The sequence below is a fragment of the Terrapene carolina genome, unplaced genomic scaffold (assembly GCF_002925995.2).
Source record: "Terrapene carolina triunguis isolate 2854851 unplaced genomic scaffold, T_m_triunguis-2.0 Scaffold148, whole genome shotgun sequence".
NCBI classification, from domain to species: domain Eukaryota; kingdom Metazoa; phylum Chordata; order Testudines; family Emydidae; genus Terrapene; species Terrapene triunguis.
The window spans coordinates 649461-676478 of record NW_020664499.1 but is presented as its reverse complement, the minus strand read 5'-3'; the positions used below and the strand labels follow the sequence as shown (position 1 = coordinate 676478).

The 27018-nt window shown below is 41.4% G+C and overlaps 1 protein-coding gene across 3 annotated transcripts in view; it reads right to left on the bottom strand.

The window, feature by feature from the left end:
• The window catches only part of LOC112118556 (ras-GEF domain-containing family member 1A), a 74909-nt gene that overhangs the window by 3635 nt on the left and 44256 nt on the right, over positions 1-27018 (bottom strand). For 2 of the 3 annotated variants that reach the window (XM_024216921.2, XM_024216920.2), the window contains exons 3-12: positions 22425-22553; positions 13457-13594; positions 9754-9975; positions 9041-9115; positions 7567-7659; positions 5433-5535; positions 5056-5135; positions 4150-4341; positions 477-600; positions 72-144 (exon numbers count right to left, since the gene is read on the bottom strand). In XM_024216921.2, the coding sequence (XP_024072689.1) occupies positions 72-144; positions 477-600; positions 4150-4341; positions 5056-5135; positions 5433-5535; positions 7567-7659; positions 9041-9115; positions 9754-9975; positions 13457-13594; positions 22425-22553 (1229 nt within the window). The remainder of the gene's footprint in view (positions 1-71; positions 145-476; positions 601-4149; positions 4342-5055; positions 5136-5432; positions 5536-7566; positions 7660-9040; positions 9116-9753; positions 9976-13456; positions 13595-22424; positions 22554-27018) is intronic. The other variant, XM_026653783.1, reaches the window with a different exon arrangement.

Sequence of the window (27018 nt, the reverse complement as noted above, 5' to 3'; positions counted from 1 at the left end):
AAGTGAGTGCATTACAAAGGAGATTGTTTATGGATACAGAAAGGGGCTAGAATTTTGAAAAGATTTTATACCTGAGTGTCTTCCAGCTGTCTTTTTCCATGTGATTTTCTGGACCTTCACTTTCGAAGGATGCTATAAACAGAGCTAGATAATAAAACAAATAAGAGCGATCAAAAATGGATGTGTCCAGTTTCCCTTTTCTTAAAGAATCATTAAAATAATCAATGAAATAATGATGTTGGTAGGTGCCGGATTAGTAAAATGTGGGCAGTGGCAGTACAAACTTATCTAAACTGCCATGTCATTTTTCTAATGTGACCTGGAGGGCGATTTCAGGAAGATAGAATGGCATTCATACTTTTTTTTTTTTTGGTTACACATTCCTTTATTTTTCCTTCTCCGGTGCTCTTCCCATGCCTATGCAACAATAGAAGGAAAGACCCACTATAAACTTAAATAAAAGACAGAGCTTTTACCTTCTTCACTGTAAATAGGTGCTGTGAGTAGATAACTCTGGATCTTCTTGTCCTTCTCAAAAGGACACTCTACTTGCTTCCATGTTATGAAATCATGAATTAGTCTTGAAATTTCCCAAAATTTCTGCATGAGGCAATAAAAAACAACATAATATTAAATAAAAATTTTCTTTTGGTTTCCTATCAAATTCAGGCTCCTGGGCCTCAGGTTCAAGGCCCCTTAATCTTGCTCTGGCTGATGTCTCTGATCATTTTCCTCTACTCCACCTTCTCTCTCCCTATCCTGTCTCCTTACTGCTCCTTTTAACCTTCTTTCATTCCTAGCTTCCCACCTGCTCTTCTGGGGTCTCCTAGACTTGGAACAGACTGTCTCCATTTGCCAAACAACAAATATTTCTCTCCTCCTTTATATCCCACAGCCCACCAGCAAGCCTTCCTCTTTCTTCTCTAGAATCACGAGCTGTTGACCCATTTCTTGTTTTGTGTGTGTGATCTCTCCATTGTACTAAAATTTTCAAAGCAGCCCTAAGTATAAGCTCTTCAGAGAAAGGGTCTTAGTTCATTTGTAAAGCACCCCTTAAATTTAAACTATGCAAACAATTTTTAATAATTTATGTAATCAACGGCTATTTTTTCCACTAAGTATTTCCAGGAGCACCATTTCTCATATATGTTAGAATGAATGTGGTTGTGTATGTGGTGTTTCGTGGGTTTTTTTTTTTTTAAAGTCAAATGTGCTTTTAGGAGTATATACAGGGTATCAGAATGTGTCTGCAATTATTATTCAGGGAGAGAATCCAACTCTGGTCCAAATTCTGCTATGTAAATCAAATGTAGATTTAAAAAAAAAAAAAAAAATCTAATAGCAGCAGACATGGACTGAAGTACTAAGTAGGTTTTGAGGAGTCCAGTGCTGTTTCTGTTGAGGTCAATGGCAGTTTTCTCATTGACTTCAAATAGAAGCAGGATTGGGCCCCAGGTCTGTACTGTAAATAAATTCTGTATTTCCTTATTGGATGCATTGTGTATTGGACATTATTGATGTGAGATACTTGATATTTGAATGCCAAGGGGGGAGAATGGTAACTGCTATTCCTAGGTATTAAGATGTATTCTTCATGTTTGCTGTGCAGATGAAATGAGGACTTGAGAGTTATCAGATTCCTTAAAAGGAGTGCATTGGGCTATAGCAATGAATCAACTTGGGCTAGAAAACATGTTTTAGGTGTTTGTTTTTTAAATAGTCCAAAGTGGGAATTCTAGACATTAGAGTAGGGGTTCTAAAGACAAACATTCCAGAGAGAACTCCATGCCCTACTCTGACTTTTCTCCCAATCTATCACTCCTTGTTAATCCTTTATTAGTGCAGGGCAAGATGGGAACTCCTAGTTCAAGCCCTTGTTTGCGTTAGTACACTGCTCTGAGAGAGTCCGAGTTCTCTCCTGGTGCCATTTACCAGAGCTGCTGCTTTTGGCCATTGTAATCTTTTCCATATATCTAGCAATTCTCTATAAAGAGCAAATTCCTATAGGCTCTGACCTTTACTTAGCTTCTGTTCTCTGGAATCTGGATCTGACATTTGACAGATGTTAAAATAGTGTTGTAACTACTATCCTTCACCACCCACCCTCAATCCTTTCAGGATTCCGAATGCCTTAATGTCACCTATTGCTGCAAGAATATAGACCTAGTGTTGTTAGCTTTTCTATTTAAGTTCTTTAAATAGTTCAGGCTGTCTCACACAATTCTTCCTCTGTAGCAATCTGGTTCCTGAGCAGTCAGCCAGAAATGTGCTTAGAATTCCAAATGTGTCGTCACTAGTCCTCCACATGTACCTGGGAAGGAGTATCTCATGGGAAAGAAAATAGGGTACCCAACTTATGTCATCATTGTTCACCTACTGGAAGAGTCTGTTGTGTGTTCCTTCAGTACATTTATTAGCTTTTTTTGAAGTAGTACTAAATACCATTTGGCCGCAGCATGTGGTTATTCAGCACAGCAGCTCCTACTGATTGTTACAGAATTTGTACAGCTAAACTTACATGTACTGCTTTCAAGACTTAGGAATTTGTGTTTCTTTAAATCTCTACAGTACCTTGTGACTCCAAGTTCGATCCCCTCTCTCTGTCTAGTCAGTTTTTTCCAGTGTTTGCTCCATTGCTGGAGCGAAGCTTGATAGACCTATGGTGCAACATCCTCGACCTCGCTTAGATTTGTTCTCAACTTTAGGTGTAACATCCACACTTTTAACCTATTGGTTACTTCCCCTATTTCTAATACCCTCTAAAGATTGTTCTGTTAGAGGTTCAGTACTTCTCTTGGTATTTGAGGAGGAACCATGTCCGGTCTAGTGAATCACCCATCTTCAATAAGTCAAATTACTCAGTAGGAGAGAAACTTCAGTAACCTAGTTCTTGCTTATATGAAGCAGCAGTGTCCATTAGATGGGAGAGATTTCTAAAACAAACCAATGAGGTGCACACTAAACTAGCCTGTGTAGACCCTGTTTGAAACAGCACTACATTGAAGAGCACTAGGGAACTTTTAGTTTGTGCTAGTAGGGTCTACGTGGGCCAATTAGTGCACATGTTGGTGTGCTTTAGAAATTGCACCCTTCTAGTGATCAGTGCTGCTCCTTGTAGACAAGCCCTTAGCGTGAACTTGCTTGAATCAGGATCTCTAGATTTGGCCCAGTGTCAACTAATTAACTGTTATCAGTCAAAATACTTTTCTTGTCCTACTCTAGAAAAAAACACCTAATGTTTGTCACAAACTTCCATTTTTCCCTCCAGAAGAATGAAATAAAGTTAATTTGTTTTCTGCTGCATCTAGCCTTTTATAATCCAGCATGGCTTCTTTTGTGCTTGGAGATTATTTTTTTGTTTTCACAACTTCTGCTATCTTTTAATTTTTCTATACTGGCTCTTTAAAATCCTCTTTTGTATACTCTCAATACTATTCTATAAATTCTTCCATCCACCCCCACGTGTGATCTTGTAATTTCTCTTTCATGACTTTTCAAGCCTTTTATTATCCTAGCTCCCTTGTTAAGTGTTGTTGAAGGATTTTCCCTTTTTTTCTTTTAGCATCCTTCATACTAGTATTTAATCACACTATATTCTACCCAGCATTTCCCTCTTCTTCTCTGCTGAAATCCTGTCTTCTTTCAATTTGATCTGTCTCATGTGTCAGTTTGGTTAACAGAGCCAGTTGATTAAAGTCACCCCGTTCGCATACTTTCTACATTTTCTTGTGCATTTTGCCTATTCTTTTATATACAGCTTTTAAATATGGTATCACTAGTGTTTTCAATTGTATTGGAATGATCAGTTAACACAGATGAATTAAATTTCTGCAGTTTAGATAAGTTTCTGTGTATGTGTATGTGTATGTGTATATGTGTGTGTGTGTGGTGTGTGTGTGTGTGGTATTTGATCTGTAATCTAGACGTACTAAATCCAGTGCATTATACTTATAGGAATTAGATCTCTAATACTCACAGTCCTCCCCCTGGAAAACTACTTGCCTCTGTGTATAGATTACAGGCAGGCTGAATAATTTAGGAGACATACTTATACTGGACTATAAGAATTCTCTATTTACAAATATTTGGGAATTTAAAAATTAATATACAGCATTTGATTATGCTACTTCTATAATTGGAGAGACCTACCTTGAAGTTTATCTGTCCATTGGGTAAGCGGTTTGTGTGCATCTTGTGCAGAAAGTAGATATCTTTAATGAACAGGTTGAAAACAGGGATGACAATTTTTTCCCGATTGCTGTTGGCAGTCTGAGATCTCTGTGCTGCTCCTTGCAGGGCTGTCCGGTAATTACAAAAGTTGCTGGATGGGTCCATATGATGCTGTTTTAAATACCCCCCCCCCAAAAAACATTATTATTATGTTTCTCATAGATACAGGATCTAATCCAATGATTTTGTATAATTAGATCAACTGCTGAAAAAAAAAACAGAGAGTAACATCTGCTTTTCTTTACTTCTTTTAAGATCCATTTACAATAAATCAAAACAGGCCAGTCAATGTATGTAGTTTGGATCTAAGCTTTCCCTAGCAGGTGTTTGGATGCAAGGTACTGGATTGATATTACATTTAATAAACACCTTTCGGTGGCTTAGGGAATGTTTAACGGGAACAACATGCTTCCCTAAAAGACACTTAATCTACATTTCTATCTGCCTGTTGATGATTGTGTTTTGAGAAGTTTCTTAGTGAAAAAGTGTTGATCCCAGATCTCCACTAGATGGAGTACTTTAATTAGAGATCAGGGTAAAAAAGACACATCCATTTAGATCTAGAGGTGGGAGAAATGGTCACTGTTAAAGGAAGTGCCTAGGAATATCTTTGGTTTGAGAATTCATTCCACTGTTAGAAAAGTGTCATCTGAAGGGAATTAAAAAGAAGAAAATCTATATCAATCTTTTTCCCCATGGCAGGGAGAGGACTTCAAGTCAAGAGAAATGGTGCCAACCATCCCCAACTTATATGCATTCACACCTATGCCTAAGGCATTAGTACCTGATGATTTTTATTAAACAGGGTGTAAATCTTGTATATACCTCTAAAACATCAAATTTGGCTGTTTTGACCTTGGACCACGTTTTCTTTAGCCGTGCGACAGGACTCAGGTTCATGCCGGCTGAAATGTAAGGGAGAGAAAGATGATTAAAACAAAGTTCGAGTGTACTTTTTTTAAATGTCAGTGTTGCATTTTTACACTCTTGTGCATTTTATTCTCTGGAAGACACTTCACAGCTGAGACTTCCAGCTAACACCCATTGCATTAATCTGTCACGGGTGCATACCACCACAGCAGGGGGTATGCCTACAGATGGAGTCAGTGAAGCTGGAGACTATGTGACCATTCTCATGTTGCTTAGGCTTTCAAGTGTGGTGGTCTTGACTATAAGTCAGCAGCTATGCTGGGGATACTCACAGATAATGGCCATCATTGAGTTGAAGTTTCCGATGTTGAAGCACTCTCTTGCCACATCAATAAAAAATTCCACTATTCTCGTCCGCTGCTTTTTCTTCACAACCTGAAACAAAGAACATGCCTTTGAGATGAAAAGGAAGGTATGTGTGTGAAGGGGAGCGGTGACTGGTGACTTTCAGAATGTGCTGTTGGAATTGGTGTCTCTATGGGCTGTCTCCACATGAGAGCTCTTATGAGGCAGCCTTAAGGGTTTTCTGTCCAAATTCCCTTTTTTATTAAAAAAACAACCACTGGATTTGGGGCTCCTATCAAGTCCTTGCCCAGTTGAGGGGAAGTGCAGTTCTTTGTTCACATGTGAGCTAAAGGCTTAGGGAATAGCATATAAACAAGCCAGACTCTATTAAGTAATTTCCTTGTACCGGGGGTGGGGGAGAGAGAGAGAGAGAGAGAGAGAATGTAGCTGCCATCAAAATGCCAAAGATGAACCAACAAACATCAAAGAAAAGAATGCCAAGCTTGTGTCCTAGAGGAGCTGTAGGTCTTAATTCCAGGGGGAAATGAAAAGGGAAGGGGAGAGAGTGTTTCTCAAGCCTTAGGTGTTTTTAATTTTCACTAAGGAGATTTTACCCAAACTTCTTAATGACACTCGAGGATGATGACAGAATATAAATAATTTCCCTTTACTGCAAAGATGCTAATGGGTGAGGCTAGTTATCTGCGTTGCATGTTTGGTTTCCTTCCCATCAGATGCAGTGCCGCATGCTGGTTGTGCTTTACCAATGGCTGGCATCCAAAGCCTATTAGTACTAAAATTACTCTCATCCCATTGGCTTAAATTCCTTCATTAAAACTCTCTCCTGCAGTCTGACCCGCAGGGCTGGCCTGGCTAATATACATGTGGTCCTCTGTGTCCCTTCCATCATTCATCTTCAGCCGGCAACTATTTTTAAACAGGATATACTCTGTTATCTCGCTGTTGTTTTGCTGATGTCTCATGACAAAAGAAAATGGTTCAATAGTCACAAGTTTGGCACAATCTTCAGCATGGAGACTAAGAATGTTGTTTTGGTTGCTTTAATAAATGTGTTGGCCCTGCCTGACAATCCTGGAGGTTTTTTTGTAATTGAGTATCCATGGGAGCAATCTCTTTCTAGAGACTAGTAATAACCAATGAGATTTCAAGAGGCCACGACTGGCATCTTTGTAGCCAGTCTCAGCAGAAGGTTATAGACTGAGTGGGTGTGGAGACTGAACTGCCCACAGAGCAGATTTTTCATTTCAAAGAGCTGATACATGTCGGTATTGATATTGCCCTTGCAGCTCTACAGACTTAGGGCCTGATCCTCAGCTGGTGTAAATCAGCAGTGTCCCATAGACTTCACTGGAGCTGTGCTCACTTAACTTGCAGGGTTATCAGCACTGCTTCCTTGAAATGTTTATTTCAAAGTGGCAACATGCTCCCGGAGCACCAGATGTGTCATGTGCGAGAGCTCTCCTTTCACTTGATCACCACAACGGGAAGATGTGTACAAAAAGAGATTGACTTGGGCAGTACAATTTTTGTGCATTTTCCCATTATAGAAGATACATTTAGCTTATATGGATTCTCTCTGTCTCTTCGCTTCCCACCCCCCACCCCACTCAGTTTCTTCTCCTTAATCCTGTGTGTACAACAGCAGAAGGTATTCCCATGGCATCCAATGATGTCCCAAAATAAGCAGAATGACTTAATTGCATAATGCTATGGAAGGACAGAGTGAATTTGCAAAGCACCGAAACATTTGTTTTACTACTGGTAGCTTTGGTAATAGCCAAGCATGCTATGAAAACACCAAAAAGCTATGTTAAATCAAACGTTATGGAAGTTCCCCTTCAGTGGGTGTAACTAGCATAAATATGGAAGCTATGTAGAAATCTAAACCACAGGGCTTTGAACCTATAAAACACTGACACATGTACATAACTTCATGCATGAGTTGTTCTATTGGCTTAAGTGAGACTACTCAGGTGCACAAGGAGGTGAATTTACTTAAATTCCTGCAGGATCAGGGTCCCTATGCATAAAATCACAATGGTGTGATTTGTCTTTAAAGGCAGGGTTCTTTGATAGAAAGAAGATTCCCCCAGTACTTACCCTACAAATCTCTGTAGCCACCAGCATGCTGAGGCAGTTGAACCAGTTGTCATAGGCCTCCAAGGTGTAGGTTTTGGTAACATCGCCTCGGCACTGAAAGAGAAGAGGCCATATATTAATCCCCACTAAACCCGGATAAAGATTAGTGTAAATGTATCCTGTCATCACATGTTAACTATAAACCGGTATCCGGTAATGAGGTAACCTCACTGAACAGCTCTGGATTATGAGCACAAAGAAGGGTGCAGATATTCCTACTCAGGTTTTTTTTTCTGCTCAGGGGGGTTGTGAGAGAGAAGAGGGCAAGGGTTTATAGATTGTTCAAATGTGTCCAAATTTTCCTGCCCTTTACCCATCTTCCTCAAAAGAAATGTGTGTGTGTGTGTTCGTTCTCTCTCTCTCTTTCTCTCATTTAGCATGTTACCTTATTATCTGAAGAAAGTTAAGAAAAAAAAGTTGCCTGGGAAATTATAGTGTCAATTTTTTAAGGATGCCCCACTAGATTATTAGAAGTGATGCTTCAATTAAAATTTACTTTTTTTGATTATTTCTGCTTAATCTGTAGAGAGCATCTATAATAATATCTCAGCAGATTTCCCTCGTTCCTGTTCTTACAACAGATTTGCCATTGAGGGTCAAGGGGGAAATGAAGGGGCAATTGCCATCTCCAGCATCTTGCCTTCCAAACTTCTGAACATCCCAATGTTAAAGCACCATAAAATATGAGGCGGAGCTGTTTCTTTGTTTTTCTTTCACTCTTTAGCTGTAGCTCCTCCGGCAAAGGGCAAAAAGTAACATAAACCCACAGTTAGAAGCAGCAAAACCAATGCTGGACACCTAGCAGGAGGCGTCCTTTTGGACTGTGCCATTTTACTGGTTAAGAGAAGATCTGTTTGTGTTCCACCCTCTGAACTATAATTCAGGTGCAGTGGGTCAAACCTGGTAGGCTCTCATCTCTGCTGGGTAGATGCCATTCTCAAAAGAGTGAATACCTCTGTATTCCCTGTTCAATATTTAAAAATAGTTATTCTTTCTTTCCCTACAAGTCTGTATGTGTTAGCATGTGTCTGGATGGCTGACTCAAGTTAACATTAGAGAGCACACTAATTTACATCAGGGAACTAGCAATGCTTAATCAACAGCGTCAGGATTTAACTAGCCCAGAGTTTCAAGAAGCATGAGGGAGCAGCCAGGTCAGAGAGTCTGAATGGTTTTCTGAACTGCTATAGCAGCAGGAGAAACTCAGATTTTCTTTGGTAAGACCAAAGAAAAAGACTATCATGGTGATTGTCCCTGATTATGGTAGAAACACTTGGAAACAGAAACCCAGGTAGTTTCAATACTGCTAAACCAGACTGACTAATTCTGTGGTAGCTGAACTGCCACAGAATTCTGCTACCTCCTAGCCTTTCATGAATCTGGCATACAGACATTTGAACTGCTGAGGCTCCTTACTCCTTACCCACACACGCACCTTGTGATTATCCAGGGAATCCATGTGACTGACAATCTGCATCAGATCCTCTGCGTAAATGTTGCTCACCCTCTCCTGCATTGGGGGGAGTAGGAATTGTCAATGTACAAAGACCAACATAAACAGATTCAGCTGAAAGATATGCCAATGGGGCCTAAGACATTACCAGAGTGGCCTTCATACCTCTCTCCTACAAGCTTTGCTCTAATTATCCTGATTGAGCTTAGGCACCAACAATGAGTTAACTTGCTCTAGTTCTGTTCTTCTGAGACCCCAATATTCCGAGTGTGACCCTCTATCTCTCTAGTACCAGTAGGGAACTAGGAAAGAAGCCTCTACCCTGGCACCAGCTCTCGCTTTCCCTCCATTTTTTGTCAGTGGATTGGAAGGAGAGGCCAAACACTCTGAGGTACCACATGGTTGCCTTCATAGTAGCTTGACTATAAAGCTGGCCCTGGCTTTTAGAGACCTAACGTTTGGGAGTGTCTTCCTCCTCACCCCTGAAAGCACTGTACCCTCTTTCTTCCCTCACAGATTTACCTGGTTGCTCTCACACATTCATCACTTCCCATCTGTTAGATTGGAGCACTTTAATTACACTGAAGGCCTGATCTTACTCCCACTGAAGTCAGTGGCAAACTCACGGCCGTTAATATGTTAACATGCAGTAAATAGAAAACGAAAGGACTAAAATGTGGAAATCCAAATCTCACCAGCTCAATATGAGTTAGCTGCTGCGCCAAGATCAGTGGGTCACAACATATGCTCAGTATGTCCTTCTGGGTCGACTGTGGCTTGTTTTTAAGGATGGTTCCTTTATCAGTAACAGGTTGCCTGAATTTCTCTTTTATCTCCTGGTACTGACTCCTTGCAGAGAGGGTCATCAGTAGATTCTGTGTCATCTGGCTGATGATCTTCTTCACAGTTCCATTTTCCTAAGCGCAAGATGACCGAATCATTGATAAGTAAGAACCTTTACTTTGTACTGTGAGTACAAATATGGGATTTGTATCAGCAAGGAATTTCTGACAGGTTAATAAGTCTGCTTAGCATCTGGTATTTTCTATCCTATCGTCAGAGCTGATTTTCATGTGGCAAATGAGCCCATCTCAGGGTACTCTAAATATCTATGTAGCTTTGCAAATTAACCTTCTCACACCCTCCTCCCCAACTTTGCTTTCAATAGCTTAGCAGCAATTGCAGTATCTCTTCTTGGCTCAGAACCCATTTCAAAAGTGACTGGGTCAGTCCTTTGGAAGCAGGTGTACTGAAAGGCTGTGGGTCTTCTGCCTTTGCAAGGCTTCTTGTCTTTTTCTGTGTAAGAAGTGGCAAAATACTTGCTACCAATAGTCTGCCTGGCCTGAACAGAGTCATGGGAATTCCCATCCTAGATCACACTAATGAAATGTTCTAGCTCAGCATCCTGCCTGCAGCAGTGGTTGGCTGTGCACCCTGCAATTCAGAGAAGGCCCCAAATCTCCACAGTGCACTTGGCCAACAAAGGTGCCCTACTCTTCAATTTTCCAGAATAGATGTATGAAAAAAGACCTGAAGGAAGAGGATAGGCACAAGCTGTTGCACTGACTATATTTCTACTGATTACTCCATTAATATACATTCACTTTCCATATTGCATTTCATTACTAACTGGCAATCTGTGCAAGTTGAATTATTTCTGCTGTGGCTTGGTTGCACATCTCCAGCTTCTAGTGAACATTTGGAGCTGGGAATGCATGACCATGATGGTCCTTTATGAATCCAGCAGTTGTGCACCTTGCCTCACAAAGTGCCTGTGCTCCACTTGCTCTCATGTAGACTTCCTCATGACATCTCCCTGAGAAAAACAATTTGATTCCTTCCCAACTGCTTGATCCCGCTGTACCCCTTTAAATACCCTAACTGCCAAACCACAGTCTTCCTAAAAAGTGCTCCGACTCTCTCTCTCTTTCAGTTGCCAAATCAATTACTCAGCTTTCCTGTGCCTTCCTCTTTCCCTATGATATCACTCTCCTGGGTTTCCATGCATCAATTCCTTTGAAGTAAGGTGGTGTTTTAAGGGTTAATGTTGTTGCTGTCATGTTCTCTGCATCCAGAGTCAACTGGATGCACTGAAGTGGGGTGGAATGGGTCTGTGACTATTCAAGGAAGCCACCAATGTGCAGTGATGACTGAAAACTATGTAGCAGATGCAAGAGATGATGGCTATCAAAAATTTGTCTGTAGTATGCTATAATTAAGCAATAATAGTGTCATAACGTTGCTTTACAAGGCAATAATCTGGCTCCAAAGTGGAATCAAATAAGAAGCTGAAGGCAGCATAGTTTATCTTGATGAGGCAACAGGATTATTGCTCAGCAGCAGCTGGCTGGAGCTATTATTGCTATTACGCTACGAAAGCCTAAAATACAAGTTTGCGGGAGTTTCTTTAAGAGTTCTGATTCTACTCTGAGTTACACTGGGTTTTACACCATAAATCCATTGATTTCAATAGTGACAGCTGATTTACACCTACATAGATGAGGGGAGAATGGCCCCTTAGCAATGGATTATTTATTTTGCAAGATAAGGGAAGAAAGTTTAAATGTAGGAGAAAGTGAGAGTGGTGGGTTGTTTAGATATTTGTGTGACTATGGAGAAAGCAATTGGAATGAGATAAAACTTATGAGTTGCCTACAGTCCACATGGCTCTTGTGAATTTATAAATCTGAGTCTAAGAACACAGAGTCTAAATATTTGCTCATTCAGCCACAAAAATCTGTTATGCTGTCCTCAAGTCTCCAAGTCAACATCAGCATGACTTCCTTACATCTGTTTCTATTCACTCCTAATATCTTATACATCCAGAAGCTGAAAAAGGTGAAAAATTAAAAACCAAACCAAACCAAAAACCAATAACTTGATTTTAGACACTGCTAGGTGATTTATTCAAACATAAAAGAACAGGAGACAAACAGTGAGGCTGGGAGCCATTCGCTATTTGTTAGTGTCAAATTACATTTCTAGGGGTCAGACACAGCCTAACCCTTCACAGCCAGAGAACTTGACATGTAGCCTTGTTAAAAGGATGAATGCTACGATACCATAATAAACAACATCACATGAAACCTCAGCAACCGGTGCACTGAGCAATTCCATAAAGCCAGTGATTTTTCTCCCAACTGGCAATTTATTCTTGTATATAAAGCTAGAGCATTTCCTCTTGTTCCCAATAATAGAGATTTGAAATGCTCCTATCACAACGGCTAAAAGTTTGAACTTGCTATATCAAAGTGGAAAACGTTTAAAAATGTATCACCTTTTTATGGCAGGATCCCTGCCAACTACTTTTTTTCCTGTTTATAAAGACAGCAGAAGGGCTATTGTAATCCTACCTCTTTTTCACCTATTAGGACACTGACATTTTCTTAGTAGCATGCTGGTAAACAATACTGCTGACTCAATGAACTGGCGTACTTCCTTTTGACAACAGCTGTAGCAGCTAATTGTATAATGACTTATTGCTGCCTCTTACAATGCTGTTAAACCTGTTGCTCTTCATCCTTCTCCTAAATCAAACAAAGCACATACATAATCCTGTTGTCATAAAAAGCTAGGGAGGCTAGTCTTTAAATGGATCCAAAACATTAGAAAACATTTTTTTCACTTTAATTCTTATGATCTATTCATGTTACTTTTTTTTTAACCTTCAATTTCTTCAATATAGTCGTCCCCTCATACTCCCCACTGCCCCGTCCCTCTTTCTGACTCCAGTTTTGTAGTGACTTCCTTTGTCACGCGAGCTTCCTAACTGTTTCACAATAGGATTCTCCATTGCTAGTTTTAGCCACTCTGGATCTACCAAATTTGGAGGAAGTTTTCTCCTGTCTTACTAGACATGAAAGCTCACAACAGTTCAGATTTGTAGTTAGACCAGCGTTGAATAGGTAGACGCCAGCTTAAAGATCTTTCTTTGTGTTAGTATTACCGAGCTACGTGATACTCTTGTTACAGCTGTTGTCATAGTTCTCATTGGGGATTGGTCCCGAGGCATCGAGGACTAAAGCAAATGCTTTTATAGCTAGCATTAAAGGTTCTTTTGAAAGTTACAGTCCATGTGGATCAGGCACTGAGTGGGATGCATAAAATAAACTATACTGTGTGTTGGAATTGTATTCTACCTTACAATCCGCTTTCTTTCTTCCTCCTCTCTCCTCCTATACCATCAGCAGGTGCTGTGTTATCTCCCCCTGGGACTCGGCGATACACACCCAGTTTTTCCTAAGTTCGCCTCCTAACCCATATCCAATGGTTGCTCTGACAGCTCAGCAGCTGCTATTCTAACCTGGTTAGGAGGTGCACAGCAATGGTGGGGAGAAAATACTAAGATAACCATATGTGGAAGAGAAACCTAGGAATACAGTTTATTTTCCCCCTTACCTCATCGCATTGTGTGATCCTGTGAGCAATCTCCTTCAGCTCCTTCATGGATTTCTCATCCTGGAAGTCATAGGGGAATGTTTCTGTCCATTCTTTCAGGAGCTGAATGATCTTGGCAGCAAAGGATTTTAGCTTTGCCTAGAGAGGAGTAGAGATGGGTTGATTACTGACCCACGGACCTCTTATTGCTGTGAAGGTGAGTGAATGCTTGATGGAGGAAAGTGCACATCCTGAGCCACAATCAAAAATAATTCAATCAGTAGCAGGTGTGTGCATTTACTAAAATATGTATTCAGTTGTGTTGATGAAATTACACAGAGAGCTCCTCAACTGATGTAAATTAGCCCAGCGCCATTGAAACTGGCTAGCTTTTATTTCTAAACCAAAAGCTTTGAAGATATTTTAAGGCTAGTCATAAATAGCTAGGGAGATGATGGTATTGTACAAGTGTTTTGTTCAACTGAAGTCAATGTTATGTGGCTGACTTACACCAACTGAGGACTAGATCAATATCTTAATTTCTTAATTGAAATGTACACAGCTGCAGTGTCATAACCAAGCATCTTTCCAGTGAAGCGCTCATAAAGAATGTTTTCCTTCTGTAGAATTTTTTTAATCAGGACCCCCAGATTGTGCTTTGTTTGAAATAACCAATCAAATAAATAAATGCTACAAAAGAGGTTGTATGTACTTTGCATTACATCTAAATCAAAAGGGACTTTGATAATAAAATGTTGGCTCTTGCTCCAAAAGCCCTCAGAGAAAGGAGTTAGCTCTTCACCTCTGTCACCTGACAAGTGAATTCTCTAGTGTAATGCACTGAGGCTGTTCCATCATGTGGATCTGATTTGGATGCTAATTAATCCAGCTTTGGTGGTGAAAGAGGATTGTACTGGTAAATTCAAAGGGATGTGGTTGTAAGGGGTTTGGAGAGAGTTTTAATAAACACCCCCCCCCCCCCCCCAGTCAATGATCACTCTGCAATTTGACCAAGCTGAGTTAATTGGGAAGATGACTTTTTATATGGGCAGTTTTGTACTGTCCATAAAAGAGAACAAACTGAGGGTAGTGCTTCAGCAGAGCCTCAGTAGAGTGCACGTGTTCTCGCTGATTCTGCACAGGACACAGCATCTTGAACAGCACTCTTGGCAAGCAACTGCCTCATTGCACAGGACATGGCAAATCCCATTTAACAAACCAGGCAACATTATGGACCATGGTCAAGGCGCACACAACTAGGAAGACAGCAAGTATGGAGTGAATTACTGAGGGTCTGCTCGGTAGTCGTAAGACTGGGAAATGATTTCGTTCACTATTTCCTAGGAGGGTCAAATTCTGCCAGCATATATCCTGTACACCTCCCCCCCCCCCAAATCAGCATAAATCAGTGTGGGTATATGGCATAAATCAGGGTGGAATTTGACTTTTGACTGTGAGAAGGAAGACTTTCTAATTTTAGTCTTGTTTATATTTAACTTTGGTTAAGAGACTCATTTGGTTCTAAAAGAAGCTTAGTTCTAAGAAAATAAAGAGGAAGTTTTCTCTTTTGTTTACCATCCCAGCTGAGTCACTGAAAAAGTTCCACTATGCAAAGTGCAGTTCCTCCTCAGCACTGGTTAGGGTACTTCCCTCTGTGATTTCCCCCTCCCACCTCCTGGAATTTACAGCAAGTCAGCTAGCAGGTTCAAGTGTCAGTAGAAGAAACAAATGGGTTGGAAAAGAGGATGTTTTGTGAGAACCTGACTGGAATTCCTGCTCTCCCCTCCCCCCCCAACAGCATGCTCAGTGAGATGAGCAAAATCCCCTCTCTGAGACACTTTTGTTAAATAAGCCTCTTGTTTTTATGACTTCTAACAGCTCACTCAAGTGTAATCAGTGGGAGAATTAACAATAGCTTCTCTGAATTTTAAAATAAAACCACGCAGAGTTTGAACCCTTCAGAAATGAGCCACTAAAAGGATTGTACAGGGTAGGGAAGTGCTACTGGCTTATACAGAAATGTTAACTGTATGCTGTTTCTAGTTGCATTTTAATCCCATTGGAATTCTGTTGGTCTTGCTGGGGAGAGATGGATGGAATCCCATCTAAAACTCACCCTTGTACTCTAAACAGCATCTGGAGGAAGTTCTCTGAATGCAGACCTCTTTTTGAGAAATGGGTAGCAACTCCAGGTTTTCCTCCCCGCCCCACCAAATTTGGTGTCCAGCCCTTACTGAAACCTTTACCTTCTCTCCCTGAAAACTCCAGCTGCCAGAATGCATGATTGACATCCCAGCTCTGTCACTGAATGACACATGTAATGTCCCTACATAAACCCAAATGTTTAGGTGTGTGGGAAGGGGGAGGTGCTTTACAAATGACTGGATTAAATCCTGTCCATGGTTTTTTTTTTTTTAGTACAAACGGTGGCATACAGTCCTGGCAGTCGAAAGTCTACTAGGAGAGGAGATAGAGTTAGCAAAACGGCAGATGTGCTCTTTGCTGGAGGTGGGTAGCTAAAAAAGTGGGTGTGTAATTGAATACTTGGGGTAGCACTGATTCAGCTCATCCTTACTGCAACCTCTGCCAGCGTAGTTCCTGTGGATCCCCTGCTGTAAATTCAAGCTCCTCCCACACCCACTCAGTAAAATAATGAGGCAGGGCAGCAGCAGGATTACTGCCTGTCCTTCAATTTCAATCACCTTTTGCCTCTGGGGTATGCAATTTTATATCTCCCTGTGTAGCACGAATTAATTTGGTCCACTGTTAAAGTGTTGAGTGGCGTAAATCAGTGTAGCGAGCTGGTGGGGCAAATCCTCAACTGGTGTAAATAGGCACAGCTCCACTATCTGTTTTTTCCACCAGGCTTATTTTAATGATGATTATCTTGACTGTACCTTCTTGATTTTGAATTTGGGGAAAATTCAAATTCATCCTCACAGCTATAATGGTCTGCTGCATATTAGCATCGATTTAGAATGATGTATTTATTTTGGGGTGTATGTTTGTTCACTATGCATGCACCCCCACACACAGGCTGTCAGAATTTGTTTTCCTCACTGTTCAAAGCTAGGAATCTAATGCAAGACAAGCTACATTACCCAGCAAGAATACAAGTGTGACAAAGCTTATCAGTTGCTTTCACTGCCTGATGAAAACAAGATGTTCTTTCTGAATGCAACACTGAAAATCATCAGCCCAGAAAAATGCTAGATTCCTGTTTCATGTTCATGCTGATAAAACTCAGTGCTGTGTGATGGGTTTGTGATGATGCACACATCTGTGATGCTAGATAAAAATCAGAAAATTTGGGCTAGTAATTCCGTGGGGGGCAGCAACTGGCATGCGTGTTTGTTATGCATACAAGAAATGTACCTGCCTACTCTTTTGATAGCTTTACTTCCCTATTCCTGTCCCTTTACATCCCTGTTCAAGAGAGAGAATAAGATTTGCAGTATTTTTAATATCCGTAGTAGTAGTCGTATTATGGTAATGCGCTGCCACCCCATTGAGATCGGGACCCTATTGTGCTAAGCATTGTGGGCCAGATTTTTAAAAGGTATTTAGATGCCTAACGCCAACTGATATCAATGAGAGCTAGACACCTAAATATCTTTGAAAATCTGACCCTGCACATGCACCTTGGGGGAGAGATCCCTGCAATATGTATAATTTCTCCTGGCTGTCTCTGAAAAGTTCTTATTCCATCACATTCTGTTGGAGCATACAATGGTAGCAACATTTTTTCTCTCCAGATATCCTCATTTCTCTCTTTTGAGTGTTAACTAATGCATGGCTCATGGTTGTTAAACATAACACTCCAAACATAGCACTGCCAACAGCCCAACTCCTGACCCTCGGTGTCCTGTACCACACAACTGGGGATGAGCGACATTCCCTCTCCTTGTCACTCGGCTAGAATAGCAGGGGTGCTAGTGATCAGCACAGTTTAACTGGCAGAGCTTGTGTTGCTTCTATGCTATACCTGGCTCACAGTTCAGCACTGTTATCCATCCTGGGTTTAAGTATTAAATTCACAATCTTCTTTAAGAAGAATGCAAATGTCTCTAAGGGTATGTCTGCACTACCCGCCAGATCGATGGGCAGCGATCAATCCAGCGGGTATCGATTTATCGCGTCTAGTCTAGACATGATAAATCGACCCTCGAGTGCTCTCCCGTCGACTATTGTACTCCAGCTTGGCGAGAGGCGCAGGCGGAGTCGACAGGGGAGTAGCAGCAGTCGACTCACCATGGTGAAGACACCACGGTAAGTCTATCTAAGTAAGTGGACTTCAGTGACATTATTCACGTAGCTGAAGTTGCGTAACTTAGATTGATCCCCCCCTTCCCCCAGTGTAGATCAGGGCTAAGGGCCCCTTCTCAGCTGGTGAACTAACTTCCAGGAGAACTACACTGATTTACACTAGATGAGGAACTGGGCCATAGTATCAATCAAATGAGTGAAATATTTTAGAGAGATAATATATTTTAGTGGATCAACTTCCATTGATGAAAGAGATGGGCTTAGAGCTCAGTGTAGCTCGAAAGCTTGTCTCTCTCACCAACAGAAGTTGGGCCAATAAAAGACATTACCTCACCCACCTTGTCTCTCCAATATCCTAGGATCAACATGGCTACAACACTGAAATATTTTACGTATATGCATTAGATAGAAACACACACGTTTTTCTAAATATTGATCTGCTCTGTTAATATGCTTGCAAGGTAGTAATACATACGATAAGAACATTACTGTAGAGTTGTTTCCCCATAACAAAATACCACCTCTAGCTCTTGGTCTCCTTTTGGAGCTAGCAAGTAGTAATTTCTTGGTACTGTCTAGCTATTGACTTTTGTCTTCTCTATGAAGGGCTTGATCCAAAGCCCTTTGAAGTCAATGGGGTATTTCTACTTACTATGGGTTTTGGATAGGCCCCATAGGAGGACAATGTTTGAAATCTGAAGTGATGTGAATGTTCAGTGTGTCACCATTATCCGTCCCTTGCTTTCTTGAGCACTGAATTTACTCCCTTTATTTCCTTTTAAAAAAGCAGTATTTACAATGAAATATGTGGCTAGATGGATCAAATCTATTTCATAATCAAGCTACTATTTAACATTTCAGTGCAAATTTTAAAACAAATTAGATTGGTTAAGCTATTTAGGGCCGGAGACTGTTTCATTACTATGCTTGTACAGCACCTGTTACAATGGGCCTCTAGTCCCTGTTTGGGGCTTTTAGCCACTCTGGATATATAAAGCTTACTGCATTTAATAAAAAAAAAAATCACAGACCATAATAGAAGTTGGTGACTTTCCAAGTTAACTAGTAGTTAAAAACCAAAGCTGTCCTTTGAGGCAATATTTTTACCAATATGTTTCAACAGCTGATTTTATCCGCAGGCAGTATTGTACTGCTGCTCTTTCTCTGGGTCAATCACTCTTGGTCTTGTCTATATCTCATTGGAAAGTTATTTGTTCTTTATTGACAGAGTTAATAAGTGACTGACATATTACACCTGATGTCTTAAAACCTACCAGACTGTCGCTCTTTAAAATTAGCCAGCGAGCTTGAAGATAGCGCAGAGTGTTTGCCTTTCAATCTACCACTTACATCTTGACAGACTTTCCCCTTTTTCTGTGCTACTAGGCAGAGACGTCAAAAATGTAGGAATGATAAGCACCGTGGTGCATAACTTCAAAGCCTGGTCCCCTGCCAGTGTTTCAGCTCATACGCCACCCAGACAACAAGTCAGCTAGCCCTTTATTTTATAATTTGTTTATGCAAATCTCTAATCAGAAAGTGATCAGATCTGTTGTAACTTTTTGTGCCAGCTATTTTCTGGTGCTATAGCACTTAATTAGTAGATGCTGATGGAACGGATTTTGGCCAATGATACCCTAATGAGTTATGATTGGGTGTGCATACAGTGACTTCAGTTTAGAAGTTCTATGATGCACATGGAATGAGTTTTTACATTCCTACTTTGCAGCCAAACGGAGCAAATCATTTGCAAATGCTAATGGGGCCAAATTCATCCCTGGTGAATGCAGATGCAATACCAGTGGAAGTCTGTAGGCCAAATTTACATTGGGGCTGGAAGAAGTGCAGTGGTGTAACTTGCATTAATTTAGTATTCACTGGGCATGGAAAACAAGTGCAATTTACACTGAGGGGGAAGAAAAGGTTGGGGCCATAGCAAAAAAAGCAACTTACAGGAGGGTGCAAAGTAGCTTTCCAAAAACTTTCATTTTCACACCTCGCTGTTAACTGATTTTCCTTGATGCCTGTTTCCAACTTATCAACACAAGGTCTGCGAGCGTGGGTGTTCAGAAAGTGAACTGCTCTATTTTACACCTTCCTGCTAGTTGATTTTCCTGCTACATCATCTCAGTATGTAAGCTACACTTGTTTTGCATACCCATTGAATGCCTAAATTGCACAGGTTATATTACTTGCACTCTATGTATAACATACATTGTCATTTAAGTTACCAATACATTTGGCTTAGTGCTTATTTGCTGGTGTCTTCTGATATGAATGCACTGAACTACATAGATGTCTGCAAAGAAGAGCATCATCTTGTACTCTTATTATCCATAAACCTTAAATAGTCCATATGTGAATTTTGAAAGCTTAATTATTCATAGCAGTGAATTTCACTCTTGTATATAGGGATGGCTTAAATTGTTGAGGGTCTGATTCAGCAAAGTGCTTAAACAATGAGACTATTCAAATGCTTAGTTATATATGTGCCCAAGTTCCTTGCTGAACTGGGACCTGTTATAAAAGAATTGTCTCAGACCATTGCCCAGAACCTGAACTGAACCTAGTCATTTAGAGCTTTGAAAATATCTATTAATATGGCCCCATTTCTGTGCCCTTCAGTACATCCCAGTTTCAACCTGAAGTACCAAGAGAAGACATTCCTCCAGTGATAGCAAAATTGGAAGCCCCAGTATATATATGGGCCACCATTTTAAGCATCATATCCGCTATACTTGCTCAGAGAGTCTAATTGACTTACTGCTTAAAACACCAGCAGCAGCCTTTCTCATAGATTTTAAGGCTAGAAGGGACCATCATGATCATCTAGTCTGACCTACTTCACATTGCAGGCCACAGAACCTCAGTCACCCACACCTGTAATACACCCCTAACCTCTGGCTCAGTTAGAAGTCCTCAAATCACGATTTAATGCAGGAGCAATGGAAGCTCCCTAAAAATGCTGGGGGGTGGGGGGGCACTGGTGCCCAAACCATGGTCTTGCCCCCATGCTGCCCCTTCCCCCAATGCCCCACCCCCCCATCACTCATCCTTACAGCCAGTGAAAAGTGATGGGACCATGACCCCCTGGCCTCCCCAGTTCTAGTGCCCCAGATTTCAAGACTTAGTTACAGAGACTTCACCATTTACACTAGTTTAAACCTGCAAGTGACCCATGCCCCATGCTGCAAAGAAAGGTGAACCCCCCTGCCCCCAGGGTCTCTGCCAATCTGAAAATTCCTTCCTGCCCCCAAAATATGATGACTAGTTAGACTCTGAGCATTTCAGCAAGACCCAACTGCCAGACACTTGGGAAAGAATTATCTGAAGTAACTCAAAACTCTAGTGTCTCATCAGCTATTGGGGATATTTGCTACTAGCAGTCACAGATCAGCTACGTCTCATAATACCATCCCCTCCATTAACTTATCAAGCTCATTCTTGAAGCCGGTTAGATCTTTTTGCCCCTACTACTCCCCTTGGAAGGCTGTTCCAGAACTTCACTCCTCTGATGGTTAAGCTAGCCCTCCCAACGTTGGTATACCGCAGTATGATTAGGGGAGCTGGAGTAAGATGGTCAGCTTTGGGAGTAGTCGTGGTGAAATTTGGTGGCTCAGGAATGCTGCCAGACAAAGAGTAGAAGCCCCTTCAGCATTGTTCTCTTCTGTGAATCAAGTTTTGTTTCCTACAGTTCTGACTGACTGTGCCAACACCTACTGCTAAAGAAACACTAATGGAACAGAACCAGCTTGGCAATGGTGGGAAGTTAGGAAATTTTTGAAAAAATGGAATGGAGGTTCAGAAAAGCTTGTTCTTGTGAGATTTCTGTTATAGCCATCGTGGGTTGGGGGGGTGGGGAGAGAGAGAAAGTTGGGATAAATTGAAAGATGTCAAACTTCTGGATCCGCATTGGAACCTCAACCTGCTTGCTTGCTACCTCTCACCAGTATTCACTAGTGCAGGGGTCGGCAACGTTTGGCACGTGGCTCGCCAGGGTAAGCACCCTGGCGGGCCGGGCCAGTTTTATTTACCTGCTGACGCGGCAGGTTCGGCCGATCGCGGCCCCCACTGGCCGCGGTTTGCCGTCCCGGGCCAATGGGGGCGACGAGAAGCGGCGCGGGCGAGCGATGTGCTGGCCGCGGCTTCCCGCCGCACCCATTGGCCTGGGACGGTAAGCCGCGGCCAGTGGGGGCCGCGATCGGCCGAACCTGCCGCGTCAGCAGGTAAATAAAACTGCCCCGGCCAGCCAGGGTGCTTACCCTGGCGAGCCGCGTGCCAAACGTTGCTGACCCCTGCACTAGTGTTACCTGCTCATTGAAACTGAAGTCAGTGGGTGACTAGTAGGAGTTAAGGACTGTAGAATTTGCCTAATGGTAAACTGAAGTCCATGACCCAGAACAGTGCACCCTCTATGCTATATACAGTTTTTCAAAGGGGTTTAAAAGCCTATTGCATTTTAATATTCAATACCTCCCATTGGAAAAAGAAGCCACAATGTACCCCCAAGTGATCGAAGGGCCTCAGCCCAATGAGCTAATGGATATCGAGGTTCTATGATTAGCCAAGAATTAACAGTGTTTCAGGGAAAGAGGCTTAAGTATGAAAGTCTTTAGTGAAATACATCTGTCAGAGTATGTTCTACGCACTTTTAGCTTAAAAAAGAATGGAAAATAAAATGCACAATAGCTTAGTTCAATACAGAAACAAACTGTTCATTTACCTTTTCTGCCTCAGACCCAATCTCAAGCTGCTGCTTCTGCTTAATGCAGATCTGCCCCACTTTTGCCAGGAGCTCGTGTGGGTGGATGAAGACTCGGGAGCTCAGTAGGAAAGTGAAGATGTAAGTCCTCTGCAAGAAAGATGGGTGGGGAGGGGGAAACAAGTGAGAAACTTGAGCAGAACAACAGATGGAGCTTTCCCTAGGTTAAGCTTTCTGCATATCACCTTCCCCAGGGATCAATGCCCCTTCCTAGCTTTACTGGTAACAATAGGAAGAAATACACACTGTTTCAGAAGCTGTTAATAGAGCTATTTTTTTCAGATTCCCAAACTATTTGTCACGTCAAGATACCAAACTAAATATGCCTAGGTAGTTGTCCTTCACCAAAAAGACGAACGACATCTGTCCAAGGATGCTAGCACCCCATCTTGAACACTGTTATTTATGCTGCTTTGTTTCTTTAAGAGCAATTGTTTTTATTTGACTGCCCAAAACCTATTGCAAGTTAGTTCCAAACCACAGCAGTGTTTTTGTTTCATGTGTGTTTTTCCTTTCCATGCTCTTTCCCACAATCAATGTTACAGGCTTGGGTTCAGTTTGCACTCATATGACAATATTTCAGTTTTAAGCCAGTAAAACTCTTTGCTTCCTTGAGGCCCAATTCAGATCCCTTTGAACTTTTATAGCACTAGATCAGTGGTAAGCATTATTATTATCATTAGGATTAGGACCTCAATGTGTACTTACACAAGCTGGGTCAGATTCTGTTCTGAGTTACAGCCAGGCAGCTCCATTGATTCAAGGTGAATATATGTTCAAGTGACACAGGGTAACATTTGTCCCATTTGTTTTTCTGAACTCCTAATGCAAAAGTTTCATTTGTGACTTGGCTTCTCTACAAGCACATTCAAATGTAACCTCATGAGGACTGATAACATCTCCCAGTTTATTAAGCAGCACAGTCTAGGTTGCCTTTGCTGTTACTCTTTAGAATTCTTGACTTTGTGCAATTTGGAATTGGAAAACTGTTCTCAACTGCTTAAACTTGAGCACGTAAATGACCAAATTTGCAATGTTTCGTGTTAATTTTGCATCAGGTTTACAGAAACTGGAACTGGCATGCTGAAATCAGGCAGGTACATAACTGACTAATTTACACACGCACACATGTCTGTGGGATTGCACAAGTGAACTGAGTCCCCAGCAAATTTAAGGCAGATAGTCAAAAATGTGGCCTCTGTTGTATTAGCTGTCCACTAGACAATCAGATGACCTTGTCTATTTTCTTCAAAAACACTCACATTTTAAATCATGATGGTCTCTTTATCAATCCAAAGAAAAGATGATTTTTCTCTCTAATTACAGGCAAATAGGCTGTTAATACAGACATTTAGTTTCATGATGTCCATTATGCACAGTGTTATAACATTTGTAGCAGAGCAAATCCCTCTGAAGCAAAAGAGAAAAGGAAGCTTTTATGAAAAAATTGAACAGAAAATGACTGTTTCTTGGGAATGAGAGAATTGTAGACTGAATACCATCAGTTACAGAACCGCTTCTATCCCCTGTTGAGGAAGGAGAACAGAGCTAAATTACAAAGGGTGCGTTTTAATAGTTCATTCTGGTTTTAGAGATCTGGTTTTGGTGATGCTCCTATGCTTTGAATTGAGAGTTTCACTAGTATCAGTAATATCTGTAGGACCAGAATGAACTTTTAAAGGTCTGTATCCACTATGGATGGACTAAGGAAGTAAGGGAGACACAGCTGGCTAAATCTGGAGATTTGGGGTCTAATGCTTAACTGCTGTAATACAGAAAAGCTCTGTCGATACCCATGGGCAGCTGTGTCCTGTGATCAGGCTCAGATGGAAGTTAGCTCAGGCGACTGGATACTCTTCCTGGTGTGAGAGTAGGCTGGTTATAACATTTCTGACATATTGCAGTTCAGGATAGTTTACAGGCCATTCTTGGTTTGGCATTTTGCTCAAGAACTTTTCTTATTTGCAATGAATTATGGAAGTTGCACATGATTCCTTCACATGCGCCTGGAAATGGTTATTACTCTGCTGCCAATCTGTGATGAAAATGTATAAGCATAATTCTTTGGCAGTGGGTGCTCTATATTTTTGAGATAATTTGAAGTTGGAATGAACCCCAACCTTGTCCCACAAATAGGAAAGGAGACTCAACAGAGTTACAGGCCAATGTCTCAGATCTGTCTTCTCACATTCCATACACTATAGGCCTAGCAAATGCAACAGGCAGCAGCGCTGCATTTGAGAAATAAACTTCAGAGTGCCAACTCAAAATAGTAACATGTGAAAGTACTGTTGTGGTGTGTTATAAGCCATGCATAGTTCACTTCTATTCCTGTTGTTTTCCCCCCTTACAGCCAAATTCTGCACTCACATATATGCTCCCTCTGACTTACGGCAATGGGCACACCCTGGTGTAGTTGAGGAGAGACTTTAGCACTTGGGTGCAGCTCTTATACTTGTAATTGGACTGTGTATAAATTCTTCTTCTGGAAATGGGTCAAGTCCTTCTTGCTTTGACACTCCCTCACCTCCCATTCTGTGAATAACTAGAAAAGAGGTGTGAAAGGTTTGTCTCTCCAAGTCCCCTGGGTTTTCCACAAATGCACTTTTCTGCGAGGGGAGGAGGGAATACTGTTGAGACTGTCAGGAAAACTGCCTTTACTAGGTTAGTAGAAGATAGCTGAAATATAAGCTGCACTGTCCTATCAATGACCTTCGCTCTGATAAGCTAGGCCACATTCTTTGTGGCAAGATATATTTTAGCCTTGCACACTAATTCTAGTCTAGGTCTCTTCCTGAAAGTTTGTGTGCTGTGGGATACTGTTTATCCAGAGTGAATCCGAGATAACCATACTCAGAATACCAGTTCTTTAAAGTCCTGCTGTAGGCTGGGACTAAATCCAAATGATCAGGGCTCTTGTGGTCTTTTTTTTTTTTTTTGGTGGTTTGTGTTAAAACAGTGCTCACAAAAGTGCAGAACTCGTACAGCCAGAAATAGCGCAGGCAATGTATATCTCATTTCTAACTAGCAATAGCCACACAGTGCCAATCCAGGCCTTCTCCAGAGTTTGGGCTGCCTGTTTTTTGATAGGAACAAAATCCCCCATGGCATTGGTTTTGCCCAGTATTTAATTTACTGGGACCAGATTCACAACTGGTGTAAAATGGAATAGTTGCATTTCTGTCAGTAGAGAGATGCCAGCGTACACCAGCTAGGAATCTGGCCCCATTTGTCCAGGCTTCTTGATCTGATTCTGCTGTAATTTACACAAGTGTAAAATCAGGAGGAAATCCAGGTGAGTAATGAGTGCAAACCTGGTGTATGTCTCTCTATTTGAATAATGAGCCTCTAGGGTAAGGTCTGGTCACTGCCCACCTCATCCTATTCCATTGTGTGTTGAGTCTAGGTTGAACAAATGAAATGAGTCCCCCCCTGCCCCCAGTACATACATACTCACTATCTGGTACAGATGTCTTAGGCCCTGTCTACGTGGGGGATTTTGGTGATTGTTACAGCTGTGCTAGTTCACATATCCAGTGGAGATGGTCCACACCAGTGTAAACCATGACACTGACCAGTGAAGCATACCTCAGCTTTAAAGCCCTTACTAGGTGATCCCACTCCCATTGACTTGAATGGCAGTTGGATCAGACTCCTCAGTCTGCTAAACAGACACAATTGCCCTAAAAAGTGGAAACCAGTGTACTGGGAGCTTAGATGAGATCACCTAATCTTTTTTAGTTTGTGTGTGAGCCATAAACCAGGATTTAAATTGGAGGCCTCTTGAGGGGAAAAAGCTGTTGCTTTGAACCAGCTTTATTTAACACACAAACACACACGCTGTCTCATAGGTGCTCCCTCTTTTTTTGATTAAGATGGCTTGGACCAGGAAATTCAGCTATGTAGCTAGCTGGTTTGACAAAGAATGATTTAAAAAATGCGTCCTTAAATGGTGAGGTTGAAAGTTATGCCCCAATGCTGACAGGTATTTGGAAGAAGATGAGGAAAATTCCTCTCGGCACTTTAGAACAACTTAAGCTGACACAAAAGGGGTCTGTGCTTTACAAGAAAAAAAGGAAGCAGATTTCTTTAGTTCCTAAAGTTGTTGCTAAGAGACGTCCTAAACTATAAAAAGGACAAAGAGAGAGAGCAAGACTAAAGAGGCAACTGTTACTTTATGGCCCAAGAATGTACTGATGTCTTCTTGAGGAAATATTTTCCTTGTGCTCTTGCTGCTTGATCTGGAACTTCTTATTTGTGAAATAGTTGCTTGAAACTTTCTCTTGCTTGGGCATGAGGATTACAGACCAGTACATTCCATTCCTAACTTCCAGAACACTACTGTCTCATGAGCACACATTCTTCTATGCACCAGAGAAGCCTCTGTACACAAACAAGCCTCCCAGGAGCAGCACACAAACATAGGCCCTTATCTCGCCTCTCCTCTCCCTCCTGCTGACCTCTGCCAACATGACAGAGAAGTCTTGTGTTGCTTGAAACCAGAATGGAAAAATACAGTATTTTTTCCCCATCCGGTTTAGGGAAGGATACTGGG